This window comes from Mastomys coucha, unplaced genomic scaffold (assembly GCF_008632895.1).
Source record: "Mastomys coucha isolate ucsf_1 unplaced genomic scaffold, UCSF_Mcou_1 pScaffold22, whole genome shotgun sequence".
In the NCBI taxonomy this organism is placed as follows: Eukaryota; Metazoa; Chordata; class Mammalia; order Rodentia; family Muridae; genus Mastomys; species Mastomys coucha.
This window is the reverse complement of record NW_022196905.1, coordinates 165,183,674-165,199,474: the sequence shown is the minus strand read 5'-3', so window position 1 is coordinate 165,199,474 and position 15,801 is coordinate 165,183,674. Positions and strand designations below refer to the sequence as shown.

At 43.2% G+C, this 15,801-nt stretch overlaps 1 protein-coding gene across 4 annotated transcripts in view; it reads right to left on the bottom strand.

The window, feature by feature from the left end:
* The window catches only part of Zmat4 (zinc finger matrin-type 4), a 378,171-nt gene that overhangs the window by 241,848 nt on the left and 120,522 nt on the right, over positions 1-15,801 (bottom strand). For all 4 annotated transcript variants that reach the window (XM_031339297.1, XM_031339299.1, XM_031339300.1 and 1 more), the window contains exon 3: positions 11,892-11,981. In XM_031339297.1, the coding sequence (XP_031195157.1) occupies positions 11,892-11,981 (90 nt within the window). The remainder of the gene's footprint in view (positions 1-11,891; positions 11,982-15,801) is intronic.

Here is a 15,801-nt window from a genome sequence, read left to right as displayed (position 1 = left end):
GTGAGTACAGACTCTGGAGTGACTGCATGAAGAACATGAAATGGGACCGTTGCAGGGTTGGACCAGGAAAGTAGAGAGGGGAATATTGGGGTACTAGTGATTCCCCTTTGGGGGGAATAGGTATTTGGTTACATCATGGAGGATGAGGGAACAGGCGAGATTTCTTTCAGATATACTCACACCCAGTCCACGGTGATAAATTTCCTCCAGGTGGACCCTAATTCCTAATGGCCCGCTCAATTATGAATTCAGTGATGGATTGTTTTCTTGGAGAGATCAGGTCCTTCATGATCCGATCATCCCTGATCATCCCTGAAGACCCCATCTCCAAAGCCAGCTCTCTTGTAAGACAAGCCCTCAAACACAGGAACATTTAAAAAACAGTTCAGACCCAAACCTAGACATAAAGTTACAAGGTCTTTCCAAAGCACAAAGCCTTCAAAATTCTGGCCACTAAGCCTAGAACTCTTCAAATGGAGAGCAGACTGGCTCTGTCACCCGCATCTCCTGCAGAAAGTACTGCTTCAAGAGCAGAGACATGAGCCTAAAGGAATGTCAATGCCCCATCATCCAACCCTGAAACCATCCAGTTCACAAGAGGACAGGCAAACATGTTCTGTGAGGGAACGGAGAGCATACATTTTAGGTTTCCTGGGACATTTGCTCCCTGTCCCAGCTTGGAGATTTAGTGTCTGTGGCATGTGAACAGTCAGTCATATGCATAACCTAAAAGAGTAATTGTGGCTATGTTCCATAACACTTTATTTGTGAACATTAAAATTTGAACTTCATCTAACTTTATACAACACCATTGTTATCCTTTCTCTAGCTTTTTCTAACACTTAAAAATATAAAAGCCATTCTTAGTTTACAGACTTTGCATGCACAGGAAGTGTCTGAATTTGGCCAGCAGTTAGTTCCTGACTCCTGATTTAATATGGTGCAGAAATAACTGCTCTTCCATGCCAATTGGATTCCTAATTGCACTTCAGATCTTCCAGAGAAGAGCAGCAGGCCCATCCCTAATAGAACTACAGAAGTTGCAAAAAAAAAAAAAAAAAAAAAAAATACTGAAAAGGCCTGGGAAATAGGGCCATCTGTCACATGTCACAGCTTCTCATGGGACCTCTGCACACTACCCATGTGCTCCTCTGTAGAGGGGAAATCACACCTGCACAATTAATGTAACTGAAAAGTCCCCAGTATGAGAGCACCTTCAAAATCAAAGTCTGTGTGTTTTTCTTAGAATATGCATAGAAATTCCAGAGAAGCCCGCGCTCCATTCTGCAGCTCAGCAGTAATGGATGCTGGCAGTTTGACTGATGAGTAGCGTGTATATGGAGACACTAGAAACTCAGCAATGCTCATCAAAATTACCAACAGGTGATCTGATTGAGCCAACCCACTTACAGCAAATTCTATCTCCTTCGCCATGTATGTCTGTCTCTGCCTGTCCATCTGAGTCTATCTGTCTCTGTCTGTCTCTGTCCGTCTCTGTCTCTTGATCTATCTCTCAGTCCGTCTGTCTCTCAGTCCGCCTGTCTCTCAGTCCATCTGTCTCAGTCTGTTTGTCTCTCAGTCCATCTCTCTCTCAGTTTGTTTGTTTCTCAGTCTGCCTGTCTCTGTTTGTCTGTCTGTTTCTCTTGTCTGTCTATCTGTGTTTCTCTATATGTCTCTTTCATGTGTGTGTGTGTGTGTTTGTGTAATTTATATGTGGAAGAAGGGCATATACATCTATTAACATGTCATGGACACTGTGATAACATGTAAGATGAAAACCCTCAATAGCAATGGGTCACCACTTAAATTATGGGACATTCACACTGTGGAATGCTACACAACTGTCCATGTGTAGGTCCATGTGTGCACATACACAGCTGGTTCTCATGGTTTGTAGTGTTACAGTCCACAGAGTCATTGCAGACACTAAATTAGCAAACATTGGACCCTTGCTTCCCCAGGGAGACTCATTCCCCCACAAACTCTGCTTACATTCTTATGCACTGATCAATATGTAATTTGTTTTATACATGTTTCTGTTCAAAGACACACTATTTAGTATACATTCTGAGCTTACACAAGACAAGTGTTTTCTCCCTAAGGCATATCTTAGCAGACAGTATTTCAAGTCTGTGTTCAGGGGCCATTTAAACAGCCAAAACTGCAACCCCACATGCACAAAAATGAGAACGACTGAGTTCTGTACTGTGCTGCCTTTGAAGAAGATCCTTATTTATGGTACAGGTTGATATTAAAAGGACATTGCCTTATTTGATCCCACTTGAAAACATGAGCAGCAGATGATTTAAAGGGATCTCACAGTTCCAGGATAAGACCAAGGTCAGTCGGCATCATTGCTCTCGGTCAGACTCAGTTAAAACCTTCTGATGATGGAAATGAGTATAGGAGAGGAGGCTGCTCATTTCATAGACCAAGAAGCAAAGGCAAGTGAGAGATGGAGGGATGGTCATCGGGAAATGATCAACTCTCTCCAGAGACACCACACCTCCTGAAGTTTGCATCACCTCCCAAACACATTTGCATCCCTCCCTCATTAATGGGATACTTCACTGATGGGGCCATAAGCAAACGTCAAATCCATTTAAAATTTTGATCTGGCAATCAAGCCTTTAGAACATGACCTTTGGGGATCGATCATTTTAGAACTGCACCATAACAGTAGACAAACCTGCAATAGAGGAAACTACAAATACACACAGACACACCCCTTTATTCCATATGGAATCACCTTTATAAGATACAACATCAGATCAAAACTTCAAAAGGAAAGCAGTGAAGCCCACGTCGTGTGAAGTACATGAGACAAAAGGAAGATCTTCGTGAAGGGTTATGTAACAGAGGTGTGACGGTGACCAGATCTTTGGGACAGTCTCCCAGCAACCCTTTTTATGAATGTATGTTTTCAGTGAATTGACATTGAGTTTTTAAAATTCTCTGTGATGTCTTATTTTCAGTTTGGGTAAACAGTGAAAAATGTATGCTCCTTAAAATATGTATACTCAGCGAGAAGATAAAAGATAGAACAAGAAAACCTCTAAAGATTGGTAGAGAAAAAAAGAGGTTGATAATAAACAGGATCTCGTGGCATTTGAGAGTTGTATGGTATGGATATCCGAACAGGTCAGCCTTTAAAACTACTTCTCACAAAAACTTGATGGCAAAATCCATATAAAGGTATGACAGAGAGAACTGACCCCAAAGAGTTATTCTCTAAACCTCCACACACATACAAGCAACCTATGCACAGACATCATGATTATGCATGCACACAAGAACATACACACTAACAATAAATGCATAAAAATATTTCTCAAAAGAGAGTGTATGGGGAGAATAGGTCCTAATACAAGTTATAATAAAATAAGAGTTCTGCACAGCAGAACTTGGTGGCATACCCCTATAAACCCAGCCTTTGGGGGGCTGAGACAGGAGGATCCCAAGTTTGAAGCCAGCCTGAGATACTTGGATGATGTATGCATAAGACCACAATGTGGGTGGGGCACATAGATGGTCAATGCTACTGACAGAATTATTTATATTGGTTAGAAAACACTAAAAAAAAATTGATACTACCTACTCACAGGTCTAAAACAGAGACTCATTAGTGCTTTCTAAAAACCCTTGGTGAATTTCAAAAGAAATATCAGAAACCCCAGTGGAAACATTGTAATTATATGGAATTAGCTGTTTGGAGTCTTATCTGATAAAAATCCAGTTAACAGTCAAGGTTGCCATCTACAGAATGTCAATGTCCCTTCAGACTCCATGTATTGAATCCATACTTGTGATCCCCAATGTGATGATATTTGGCAAGGTAATTTGTGAAGTAATTAGGTCATAAGGTTGGATTCCACATGAAAGAGATTAATGTCCTTATTAGAAGAAACACCAAGCTATTCACTCTCTTCACCCCACCCCATTCCCCTCTGACCACAGCCATGTGAGACTCTAGCCCTCACTGGAAATTGACGATAAGAAATCAATTTCTTTTGCATAAGCCCTCAGGCTGTATGATTTTTCTCTATTGGTTGAAAGCCAACTGAGGAATGTCGTCAGCTTTGGTCGTGCTGTGCCATCTGACAAAGTTGAACGATACCTGAGCCCTGTGTTCACGGGAGACAATGAGTCAATCTTCCTGCCATGTCCAGGAAAGGGCTCAATACGAAAACCACACTTTCACATAGCATGTGATGAGCACTGAGGATGACTGGCCAGACACCAACCTCCAAGCCCCCGTTCTCCATCTCATAAACAATTAGCAGAATTATTTGTACTCACAATAAAACTATCAGGACAAAGTACCTAATCATCTTTAGGAGATTAAATTGCAACCTCTTCTGCTTTTCCCAGGGTCCTGAACTGTATCCTACCCTGAAGCTAAACAAGCACTGAGACTTCATATGGGCAATGGGGGAGCCGAACCCTTCATCCAATACCATTACCAACGAACCCTGACTACGAAAACCATGATTTCCAGTCACTCCCCCATCAAGGCAACTACTCTCCATACATCCAGTACTTTCTAGCCTTGTGGTGCTTCAGCCTGCCAAACAGAAAGCCCCTCCCTTCACTCTGAGGTTATATGACCAATTGCAGTAAACTCTCATGGTTTGCACATGCTTTGCCCACCCCTGAATGCATGCCTCACCCTACTGACCAACCCACTCTCCAAGTTCACCCAACATTCCAGCCCAGCTCTCCCAGGTGCTTGTGAGAATCAGGTGGAGGAGGACGCATGCTCCAATGGGGCTTGGGTCCCTTGGCTGGAAAGGGAACAGAACCTGTACTGGAAGAAATCAGCCAAAATGAAACAAAAGTGCCAAACTTCTGCTGATAAAATCTACGTGATTATTGCTTTGAGCAAAGCTAGCTTGATTTATAGCCACAAGTTCTCTACCCACAAAGACATCCACCCACACTTCATCTCCCTTGCATACTGAGCACACAAGCTGCACAGAATTCCTACAGAAGGTTTTCACAACATGGGGCCAGGCCAACTGGGGATGTGACTTTCTAACCAGCGAAAAGCGTGACTAAAACAATGACTGTGGTTTCCTAAAGGTAGGGGACTTAGGGGCTAACAGTGTAGCTCGGTGAGAGAACACACATTCATTTAGGATGTGCAAGACTCTGGGGACTATTCTCTTCACCAAAAAGATTTCAATAGTTTGCCATCACCTATATTGGAAACCTTTCGTCCTGTTCCCCAAAACTTGTTTGTTCAGAAATTAATAAAAAGCTGAGGGAAGAGGAGGCAAAACCAAGGGAGGAGTGGAAAAGGGGAAGAGCTACAGAACAGGATGGGTGTTTACCATGTTTATTTTGTCATAATAAATAGAGATGCTTCAGACATACTTCAACATGTCATAAGTGTATTGAGGACAGTCAGCCTATCGTGGTCAAAGACAAGCAATGTTAACTATTCATAAGGTAACCAATTTCAAAGTAATCCTTGCTGTATAGATTTAACTCTTTGCTTTGAATATAAAAGAAATATCCTATAGTGTCTTGGTAGCATATCTAAGTACATATAAATGTGTTTTGTGAGAATATCTTCACATATGTATGCATATGACATATGTATTACATATATTAGATTATGTAATGTATCTAGATCTTATTTGTTGTCCCCTTATTCTCTACCTACACATCCCTGATAATTCTTATCTTCTTCCCAACTACTCTGGCCTTTCCCCTTATCTTAGAAAAGAAAGAACATTTTATGGCAAGTTTTTTGAGCGTCTTTCTAAATAAATGTTGAATAAAAGTAAGTGTGAGACTAGAGACATGGTCCAGGCACTAGGACGAATGACTGCTCTTCCAGAGGTCTCAGGTTTGATTCCCAGCACCCACATTGGTGGCTCACTACCACCTATAAGTCCAGGCCCAGGCAATCCAATGCCCTTTTCTGCTCTGTGGGCAACAGACAAGCGCATGGTGCATAGACATACATGTAAACAAAATTATCATACACATAAAATTAACCAATTGACAAATTATTTTAAGTCAATATGACGGGTTCTTGGAAGTTTTTGCCTCACCAGGCCCCTGCAAGACCTCACTTGCCTCTGATGCTTTGGACAAGGGCCTACCTTGAGCAAGACCCATGCTTATACCAACCTTACCCAGCCCTCGAGGGAAGCAATAACTGCTCTGATCACCTGCTTCATTAACATCAGGATGACACAAGTGTGCATTTATTTATTTACTTCTTTATGTATCCCTTTTCTACCCAGGTATACAATGAGCCCCCCATTTCCTTCTTCGTGTGTGTCCTTTGCAAGGTCCCCTCATATGTGTATATAGCAGAAGCTCCATGGAAATGGGTTGATTGATTATTGTGGGAGGTGGCAGAGATCAGGAGATAATCAAAGAGACAAAGAAGAAAAGTCTCCTCCCTGCCATTAACACTTCCATACCCTTCACAGTCCATCATGTTCTTACAAAAATTTTATCTGCGCCCTGTCACACTTCTGAAAGATGGGCAAGGGCAGCAACTATAGCCCCAGTTATAATCATAGTGATTAAGGTTTAACAGTTCAAAAAAAATATCATAAAGCTAATAGGTAGCAGAGCCAGGACAGCACCTCATCTTCTAACTATGAAGTCTGGGAGTCCAAACACTCAGCGGGTGTAAAAATGCACTGTCTAAAATTTTTACTATGAACCCAGCTCATACCACTTAGGAAAATGGTGCAGACCCAGTGTGTGTCAGGGCTACAGGTGAAATATTGCTACCTGTGTCTACTAGTTCAGACATTTGTATTCATTCATTCCATCTATCGATCTATCTGTGTATCACCCATCTATCTATTGTCAATTCTATATCTACCTATGTCCATACACTATGTATTTCTATTATCATATATATCTACTTATCATCTATATCTATAACCACTATCTATCCATCTACCCATCCATCTATCCACCAACCCACCTATTTATCCATCTATCTACCTATCCATCTATCCATCCATCTATCTATCTACCTTCCTACGTAGCTACCTCCAGTATCTCTAGCTCAAGCTGTCTTCAAATTCCCTATGTAACCAAGGAAGAACCTGATCCTCCTGCCTCCACCTCCCAAGCACTGTGACCACAGGCACAAGTCACCACATTTAGTTTCTAACCCTGACTTTGGTTTCTGACACTGGATTTGATGAATAATCTCACCACCATATTCATGATCTTTGAGACATGGGGTCATACTATTTGTGGTCTATACAGAACAATTAAGTCCCATCTCCAAGGTCTTTCTAGAAGATGAAACACAGAGAAACAATCAGGCTATGATCCAAGGTTTCGGCAGCCACCACAGATTGGAGAGAGACAAATAGGCTTTCATCTAGTCTCCAGAGGGAGGACTCCTGGAACCCTGGTCTGAAACTGATAGCTGCCCAGAGTACTATACATGCTAAAAACGCCTTTGGCTTCTGTTCTGACTCCATAAAGCTATGGCTCACAATGACCCCACACTCACAGAAGCCCCTACTGGTTTTCCTCATTGGTTCACTGGTATACTTTTTCAAGAATCAGCTAGGTGCCATCGTTCAGAAAACCTGAAACTATTAGGGGCAACTGGGAACACCTTCCCCATGCCTGGGCACTTCTACAGAAGCAGAAACACACTGTGTGAAGCCACACAGACCAGCAACAGAACACTCCCAGTCTGTCAGAGTGTGGAAGCATCTAGAGTCTCAGAGCACTTAGGGATGCATGCAAGCTGTCTCATGGCACAGCATGGGAGAGCTAGGGAATAGAATCTGGGGGTGGGGAAAGCACTTTCTTTGGTTTTGTTTTCTATTTTCCCAGACACGTCTCTGCCATGTACCACTTTATGATGAGTCAAGTCATTTCATTTCTTGGAGTGGAGATAATGTCTCTCTCTGACTTACACAAAGAGTAAGGATGAACTCTATGAACATGCATCACCTCCTTAGAACATGTGTGGGGGAGTGTGGGAAGTGCTGGCTCCTGTTACTATTATACTTGTTCTGGATCAGGACTCCCGCATTCATGCCAAAGGTCAGAGGCAGCCTTGAGATATATATTGGAGAAAGGAGTGAAAAAAATTAAAGTAGCAATGTCAGGCAGGGCTGTCTAGTTGTGACATGTCATGGCATATGTATCATGGCACACATATTTCATCTTTATTTTCACCTCAGTAATAAGAAAAGTCTACATGAGATTGACACTCCACCCTCAACCCCCACCTAGATTCCAAGCCATGCTGAAACTTTCATACCTTAAAGGAAGTGTATCCATGCATCCTCATCACAAGAACCAAATACAAGCTTCTACCTTTTACAGGGAATTTTATATCAACACATAAAACTGTGCTGTTTGCTTACTAGTGATTGGCAGTTTTGATTGGCAGCTATTTATGCCTTTCAATAATCAAAGGCAACAAAATCTAAACCCCAATTTCCTTTAAAATTCCATTCATGTTTCCAAAGCATGTGATTCATGGGGAGAAGATAAAATGAGAAAGCCACAGTCACTTTGGGTTAGAACATCTCTCACGCCAATTGGACTCTACCACATAAAGAATTGCTGAAAATGTCTCTAAGACAATCAGCGAGAGCAATTTATTTCATTGTTGATGTTGCTCTTGGGCCTCAATGGGAAATGTCCTGCTCTAATTTTTCAAAAGGGACAGAAATAAAAGCTCTAATTGAAAAATATTAATAATATGCATATGAAGGGGATTTTAGGAAGCCAGAAACACTAAAACAGGAGATGGACGTGTACAAAGGGCTTTAAGACACAAGCTGTTGTTCTCTTCTATCCTAATGTGGGCTGCCATGTGTCCTCTAGGGGCTGAGAGGAGGGTAGCAGAGCATGCTCAAGGAGCCTGGGGAAATGGAAAAACAAGTTTCCTCTGTTCTCAGAAGCCACCTCCTGTCCTAGCATTAAGGGGCAGATGTGGAGGTGCTTCTAGGTCCAGGACTCTGGTTACCAATGTGCCCCAGCATCTAGAATCGGGAAGGGTAGAAGGAACACATGAGTGGCATCCCATATGAAGCTGTGAGTTTACTGCTGCTCTTCTCATTTGTAGCCCCATGGACATGAGCAGAGAGCATCTAAGGGCAAAATCTAGTTATATGAAGCTTGATATACCACAGAGCCAGCCCCCATCACATGGGTTCAAGGGTGACTCAAAGACAAGAAGAGAAGGAAGCTTTCTCTTAGGAAACATGGAGGAAGCCTTCAGGCATGTCCTGATTGTAGGTTGCTGTGGGCAAAAGCTGGAGGAAGGCCAGTTGAAGGAAAAGCACCCCATACCTCTGTTAAGTGTGCATGGCTGCCATGTTCTGCTTGGTCCTAAACGAGCAGCAAGGGTAGAGATTAGGGATGCTGTCGCTGAGCAAAAGCAGTCCACTTGGGTGCCTCTTCTTATGGAGTTAATGAGTGGCTTCTTGGACCATTTTCAGAATGAGCATATGCTACCATCTAAGTATGATTTATAGCAGATTGTTCTCCTTGGTTAGAAAAAAATATAGATTGGGAGTCAGGCATCTTCTTTTATATATATGGATTGGTTGTTTATCATTGTATATTCACTCATTTGTTGATCTGAGTCTGACCAAGGCAACGTTACTCCAAATGCTTACACCAGAGCTGTAGGTGTAAGCTGAAGCAGTTTCTGAACTATACCCGGCATATCAGCATGTCTAGTGGAAATGGCACATGTATCTGTGAAATCCGTTGCACAGGGTGTAATGAAATCACTTACTATCTCTGCTCCTAAAGTGATAGGATCAGCTTGTTGCTTTTCTGCTTACGATTTACTTTTCTACCGTGATTAGTGAATTATGGGAAATGATGGGATAAATAATAAGTTATTGGTAGATAAAAATTTCCAAAACCCAGGGTACGTGAAAAGGAAGGTTTTCAAATGAGTATTAAATAAAGAAGCCTTGAAAATGGTCCTTGTTCTAAAATCCAAATATCTCCCCTCATATGAGCTGGGTCCAAGATTATTTATTGGCCAGAACAGAGCCCAAGTCAGGCAAATCATGGAACTGCTCAAAGAGCCAAAGGCTGTCCCATCCAAGTCCACAAGTTCAAGTCCAAGCCAGCTCAAGGCCCATTCCTGCACATTCCTTAGAGGCTGAGAAGCTCGTGTATAAGTGCAACATCCGTGATTACATATAAGTAATAAATAAAAATATGCCCAAAGAGCTCTTTATCCAGTAGGCCTGAAGTTCAGCGCCTCCCGACTTTTCAAATAAAGAACTAAACTCTCAAGTAAGGATCCAGGGACCACTACTAGGTTATTTTCAAAACAGAAAAACAAAAACAAAACAAAAAGACAGTTCTAGTTTACCAGTTCATCAGAAGGAGGCATGATTTCCATGTACGTACAGGATTCTGAGGTCCCACAAAGGCTGAGTAAGGCTAACGCATCTATAGCTTAGCACCGGATCTTTGATAAACGCGCAGCTAAGACATCTCCCTCCCTCTTGCCTCCCTCCTCCATCTGATACACTCCACTCACATCCCAGGCCCCAACAAATGCTGCCCCTTCAGCAACAGGCCGAGACCTTCGGGTGGGATTTCCCTACCTTTTCCCCTGAGGTTCTTTTCAAACACTATTAATAAACGCACTGTGATCAAAGCTGTTCCTTATACATTATTAAGCCCTCACTGCTCTCCAACATTCCTGCTAGCAAGTCTGCCTTATTCACTTGGTTCTTCCTTAGGCAACACCACCAGTGAGCCTCGTGTTTACCGTCTCATGAAATAATCACAAAAACCAGAGAGGGAAGTATAATTAATAATGTCCCACGGAGGCAGCACGAGATCAATTACTCCTGCCAGATGTTGAAGAGCTGACTGAGGCCCGGACCTCAGCCGTTTGCAAATTTCCAGGCCATTTGGTTTTCCCTCCAACAAGTTCAGGATGCTATCTCACCCCACCAGTGACAGTAATCGCAGTGTCCAGGTCAGTCTACCTACGATCAAATCCTGCTACAACGCTAAGTGGTGTACGTGACCTTAGTGTGAGGGGGCAAACCAACAGCTCTATGCCTGCAGGTGCACACAGTTCCTTCACCCCTTATTTTCTTCCCAGAAAATCCCCCAAGTCCATGGTCTTCAAATATGTCTTCAATGATCACTTATTAAAAAAAGAGGTCCAATACCTACAAACTGATGCCACGTAGCATCAATGCTATTTCACGGCATCTCAGAACCCATAGTTCAATGTGCTTAACATCCAGTGCTAGCATGTGGGGCCTCCGCATCTAGAGGATGACGATGTTCCCCACACAGCAGCCTCTGCCAAGAGAAAAGCCTGGCAGGAGTGAAGCCAGGGCTCTGACATTTTACCCCGAAACAACTTCCTACCTTTGTCTTCTCAAGTAAACGCACCCTCAGGTAGAGGGGAGGTCACTGATCAAACAGCCCGAGTATGTTTCTTTGCAGAAGATATGTGTGGTCCTCATTATAATTAACAAGCTGGATTTCCATTCTACACAGCAGAGGAAATCAAACATGTAAAGAACAAAGCATGCGCTATTTCTGACAGATTTGCCCTTTAGGGTTTTCTCTTCCCATGCTTTGTCTTTGGTGGCCCTTGTCTTCTGTCACACACGCTGCCTCTGTCCCAGCAACTTCGCACCTTTTTATCTCTGAAGAGCTCCAGCAAAACATCCCCCAGAAGCCTGAGATATTAGCAGGCTCTGGTGGAAAAGAAAAGGCCAGCCAACAAATAGGACTCTCTCCCTGTCAGGAACATGACCCTGAACAAGGAGCATTACCTCCACTCTCTGAGCTTTGGTACTCATCTGGACACAGCTCCAACTCGTACACATGCAAAATTCATAGCAAATCACCCATGTCATTCGACGTTACCAAATACTCACATTTTCTGCTCGGAGCCTCTTGGCAGGACACCCACCATCCCTGGGGTGAAGCATGTAATATAGCCGGACTTTACTGGCATGTTTTCGACTCTGGGGAGGAAAAACACAAGGAGATACCATAAAAGAGTAGCCACGTGTGAGGAGTACTTGGAAATGCAGACAATGACCACAAATGCAAGTTATTTTTTGGTAGAAAATACTTTCTTGTGCTATTGCAAATTCCATGGAAGTCAGCTTCAGGTGGATTAATTATAGTAAGTTCCCAAGCCAGTACCATTTCAGGATAGATAAAAGCAATAACCAAGGGTTACGAATCAGCTCATTTTATAACCATGGATTTAGTTGTCCTCAGAAGTAAGACAGATAAGCAAATGAAATGATGTAAGGATCAACTGTAATGGAAAGAGTACTCGGATGTTCTCTCTCACTTCTCTCCTGAGCTCAGACTTGGGGCATGAAGAGCCTGAAAACAAAGCCTGGAAACTAGTCAAAGCTCAAGTGCCCTACAAGAATACAAGCAAATAGCTCAGGTGGATGGGAATGGTCCGTAGGACCTTGGCAGGTTCAAGGCCTGCGAGGAGAAACACATCGCACCTTAGTTCAATTTCTCCTAGTCCTGTGATCCTAAGAACCCCTGGACTCATCTCTACCACTTGAAAGAATATTGGCATTCTAACCTTTATATTCTCCCCAAAGCAGGAAAGAAGACCACGCAGTCAGCAAGTCTTCCTGAAGCTGAGAGCACGCCCTGGTTCTACCACCAGATTGCTGTGTGATATCAGGCTAGCCATCAACTGTGTGTGCTCTTAGTCTAAATGAGTTGGATGTTCTGTTCACACAAAATTAGTACAATGCTATCGTGGCTGTTATGAGACCTGCATGAGATGATTTCACACAAAATGCTGTGATCTCCACAGTCCTCCACCTCCCCATTGATGACACCAGTTCCTAACCCACCACACTCTCATTCCAACTCCCCTTCCCTTCCTTTGACACAGAGATCACCTCCTTCTGGGGTCCTCTGTCTCCTCCACTCCATCTTCATTCACAGCCAAGTGCTACCCAGCCTAGTGGATGATGGCTTGCTTTTAAACATTAGCCAGAAAGGCAGAGCAATTTTCGAAGAAAAGCCAGCGAGTTGTGTTTTGTTTACAGCGTGCGCTATAAATCCTTTCTGCCAGCCTTCCTCATTCATCACTTCTTAATTCCATTATTCTGCCTAGAACAAGCAGAGCACACTTCCAAAGAGTCCCTGGGCACTTTCGAAGCCTTCAAGTGGGTTTGCGAGCAGCAGCAGCATGAGGAATTTTACAAATGTTTAAGTACCTTGGTGTGGCTGGAAACACACTGTGGTCATCACCATGTTCCAGAGTACATCCTAATTAAGGTTGTCTGGAGTGTTTTCTTGACTGGAAATTTGATAGGACGGAGAACTAGAGACCTGTGAGGACATGCCAGGTGACCCAAGAACATTGCTCAAGTTCTACAATATGTTTGAGAATGACATGGTGGGTCATTCTCATACTGTGGGTATGTGTATAAAATATTGATTACTAAAATCTACATACTTATTTAACCATGGAAGGAGTAAAGATGAGGGGTGGTGGTACTACTCAAAGTACAGCTTCAGGCAGAAGAATAAAAGAGAAACACTTAAATCTTCAGAACTCAGAGCTTGGGTAGGTGGCAGGGAAGTCGCATACAGTGGCTGGCGAACAGTCTAGGAGTAATTGCTCATGTCCACACAGACCAAAGCAGGTGTCCAATTCCCCAGCTCCAGCATCACCAGCACACCTAGGGTCTGAAGTCTCACCGTGGGCCTGCCTTCTCACCATGGGCCTGCCTTCTCACAGTGGGCCTGCCTTCTCGCCTCCTTTCTCCTTTTCCTGAAATATGTTGTTTCTCTTGAGAAGACTCTTTGTCAAAGGCAAAGTTCACCAAGTTTCTTAATTTCAGTTTAACAAAACCAATTAGCTGAAACATCAAAAAAAAAAAAAAAGAGAGAGAGAGAGAGAGAAGAAAAGAAAAACTGGAAAATAAATGGCAAGCCTTTCTCTGAATCCATTAGTGAGGAGAGAGGTTGGGATTTGAGGTGTCTCAGCAATTTTGTTGACTGTACACCAGATAGTCACCTTCAGATTCTGAGGTCCTATTTACACAGAGCAGGCATAGCTATTTCTGGGGCTCTGGCCAAAGCCTCACCCCGCTTTGGAAACCATGATATAGCCTCCAGGGCAGATGTGAAGATAGCTTAGTTTCTCCTTTGTAAGTGCACATCGTTTTCTGGGCTGCATCCCACCACTGTCTCCACCTGCCAGAGTCAGATCCCACACCTCTATCCATAGCTGACCCTGAAGGAAAGTGACAGCCAGCCCTCTCAGTAGGAGAGGTCCATTAGACTCCTGAAATTTGGAGTGACCATGGGAAAGGATCCCCACAGTTTCTTCCTGAGACTTCGGCATCCTGTGACATCTCCACGAACTCTGGCTCTCATTCACATCCTCACTGGAAGATTCTGAAGCACCTAGGTGGGTGCCCTTCACTGACTCTTCTACCTCATTACCTTCCAGAAATCCCTTGAAGTTTGGCACAGTAATGTCACCCCACTTATTCTAGCAAGTGAACTTCCCACAGAAAGTTAAAATTAAATTGCAGCAAAGATGTTCACTTTAGCATTACCTACTTTGAACAAAAAACACGGGACAGAGAGGCTTGGTCAACAGTAGAAGTCTTGTTAAATCAGCAGTGGAGTGGCTTTATGTAGAAGGGAGAAATGGGAAGCTCATTTGCCATGTAAGAGATATAGACAGATAGCATTCCTGTCTCCTGAGAGGCTTCATCCAAAAGAGCTCACTTTCACTGAAAGCACATGCACTCAAGCTTCTCCAACAGTCTAGGGAAATCACCAACTCTTCAACTTTAAATAAAGCCTTTGCCCTGCCCTGGGCATTCTGTTGAGTCAGACCCATCTGGAGATTAGTTTCTTTAGCTGAAACCATCTCTTGACACTCAGAGAAGCTGTATAAAGCAGAAATGTGTTGGGGGAACGAAGAGTAAGGCAAAGCTCTATTTCCGATTGCTGGGCAGAGGCATGAAGAACATGGGAACTGGAATTGATCTGTACTTCATCCAAATAATCATTTTTCACCATTGCACATTCCTTTTTTTAAAAGCCTAACTCATGCTCACTACCAATGAAGGTACCGGTTTCTCCTTTTACAAGATGTGGCGGTCACAAAGCACGTTTGTATTTGCATAATTCCTCATGCAGCCTTCAAAGAATTCCCACATTCATCGTCTCATTTCAGCCTCAGATCTCAGTTTTGAGGCTGGCAGGAGAGGTGTGATCTTAAATAATCATCACGATCCATTCTTGATTTCCGAGATAAGTCTTTCACCATCTTGTTCCATCATAGCCATCTAACTAAACCTCCTCCAGAAACCAGCCGAAGAGAGCCAAGAACAGCAAGGAAACGGAGCCTAGAACGGCCTGATAATTATAGAACTGTGATTCTCACAGGCCGCCATCTCTGAAATATTTCAAGACAACAAACATCAAAAGTCTAACTCACTGGGGTTTAGAGAATTGTTGTCCAGCGAGAGACAGGGATTCCCTCCAAAGCATGGAAGGAAAGCTGTCCGGCTAGGACCCTGCCTTAGCTAGGGTTTTACTGCTGTGAACAGGCACCATGACCAAGGCCACTTTTATAAAGACAACATTTAATTGGGGCTGACTTACAGGTTCAATCCATTGTCATCAAGGCCAGAGCACGGAAGCATCTAAGAATGCATGGTCTCAAGAGGAGCTGAGAGTTTTACCTCTTGTTCTGAAGGAGCTGAGACTGGCTTCCAGGCAGCTAGGAAAGGGTCTTAAAGCCCATGCCCATAATGACACACTTCCTCTATCAAG